The 564-nt window shown below is 77.5% G+C and overlaps 1 protein-coding gene across 1 annotated transcript in view; it reads right to left on the bottom strand.

Annotated features, from left to right (window-relative positions):
• The window catches only part of Sox17 (SRY-box 17), a 2,718-nt gene that overhangs the window by 735 nt on the left and 1,419 nt on the right, over positions 1–564 (bottom strand). The window contains exon 2 of the mRNA XM_023717689.1: positions 1–551. This exon is cut by the window's left edge and continues 735 nt beyond it. Coding sequence (XP_023573457.1) covers positions 1–551 — 551 coding nt within the window. The remainder of the gene's footprint in view (positions 552–564) is intronic.

Genomic DNA, 564 nt, shown 5'->3' on the forward strand with positions numbered 1-564 from the left:
CGCCTCGGGACCCAGGCGGGGGTGCAGCGGCCCGGCCGGCGGCTCCGGGGGCGCCGCGTAGTCCGACACCTGCGCGTAGCCGTAGCCGCCGGCCGCCGGGCAGTCTCCGGGCAGCGGAGCGGCAAAGAAGGCCGGGTCGGGCTCCACGCCGTCCAGCGGGGACGTGTCGGGCGTGGGCAGCGGGTAGGCGTCGAGCGGGGGCGCGCCCAGGGCCTGGCAGTCGCGGTAGGGGCCGCCCAGGTGCGGGGGCAGCAGCGGTGGGCCGGCGGGGAAGCCCGGCTCCTGGAAGGCCAGCCCCAGGCTGTCCAGGGCCACGCGGCCGGCCTCGGGGCCCAGCGCGGCGGCCTGCGGCTCGGCCAGGCCGTGCAGGAAGCCGCCCTCCACGCGCTTCAGCCGCTTCACCTGCTTGCGCCGCCGCGGCCGGTACTTGTAGTTGGGGTGGTCCTGCAGGTGCTGCACGCGCAGCCGCTCGGCCTCCTCCACGAACGGCCGCTTCTCCGCCAGCGTCAGCGCCTTCCACGACTTGCCTGGCGGCAGGAGAGGGACAAGGGCTCACGGCTGCGC

This window comes from Octodon degus, unplaced genomic scaffold (genome assembly GCF_000260255.1).
Source record: "Octodon degus isolate 3935 unplaced genomic scaffold, OctDeg1.0 scaffold00054, whole genome shotgun sequence".
NCBI classification, from domain to species: Eukaryota; Metazoa; Chordata; class Mammalia; order Rodentia; family Octodontidae; genus Octodon; species Octodon degus.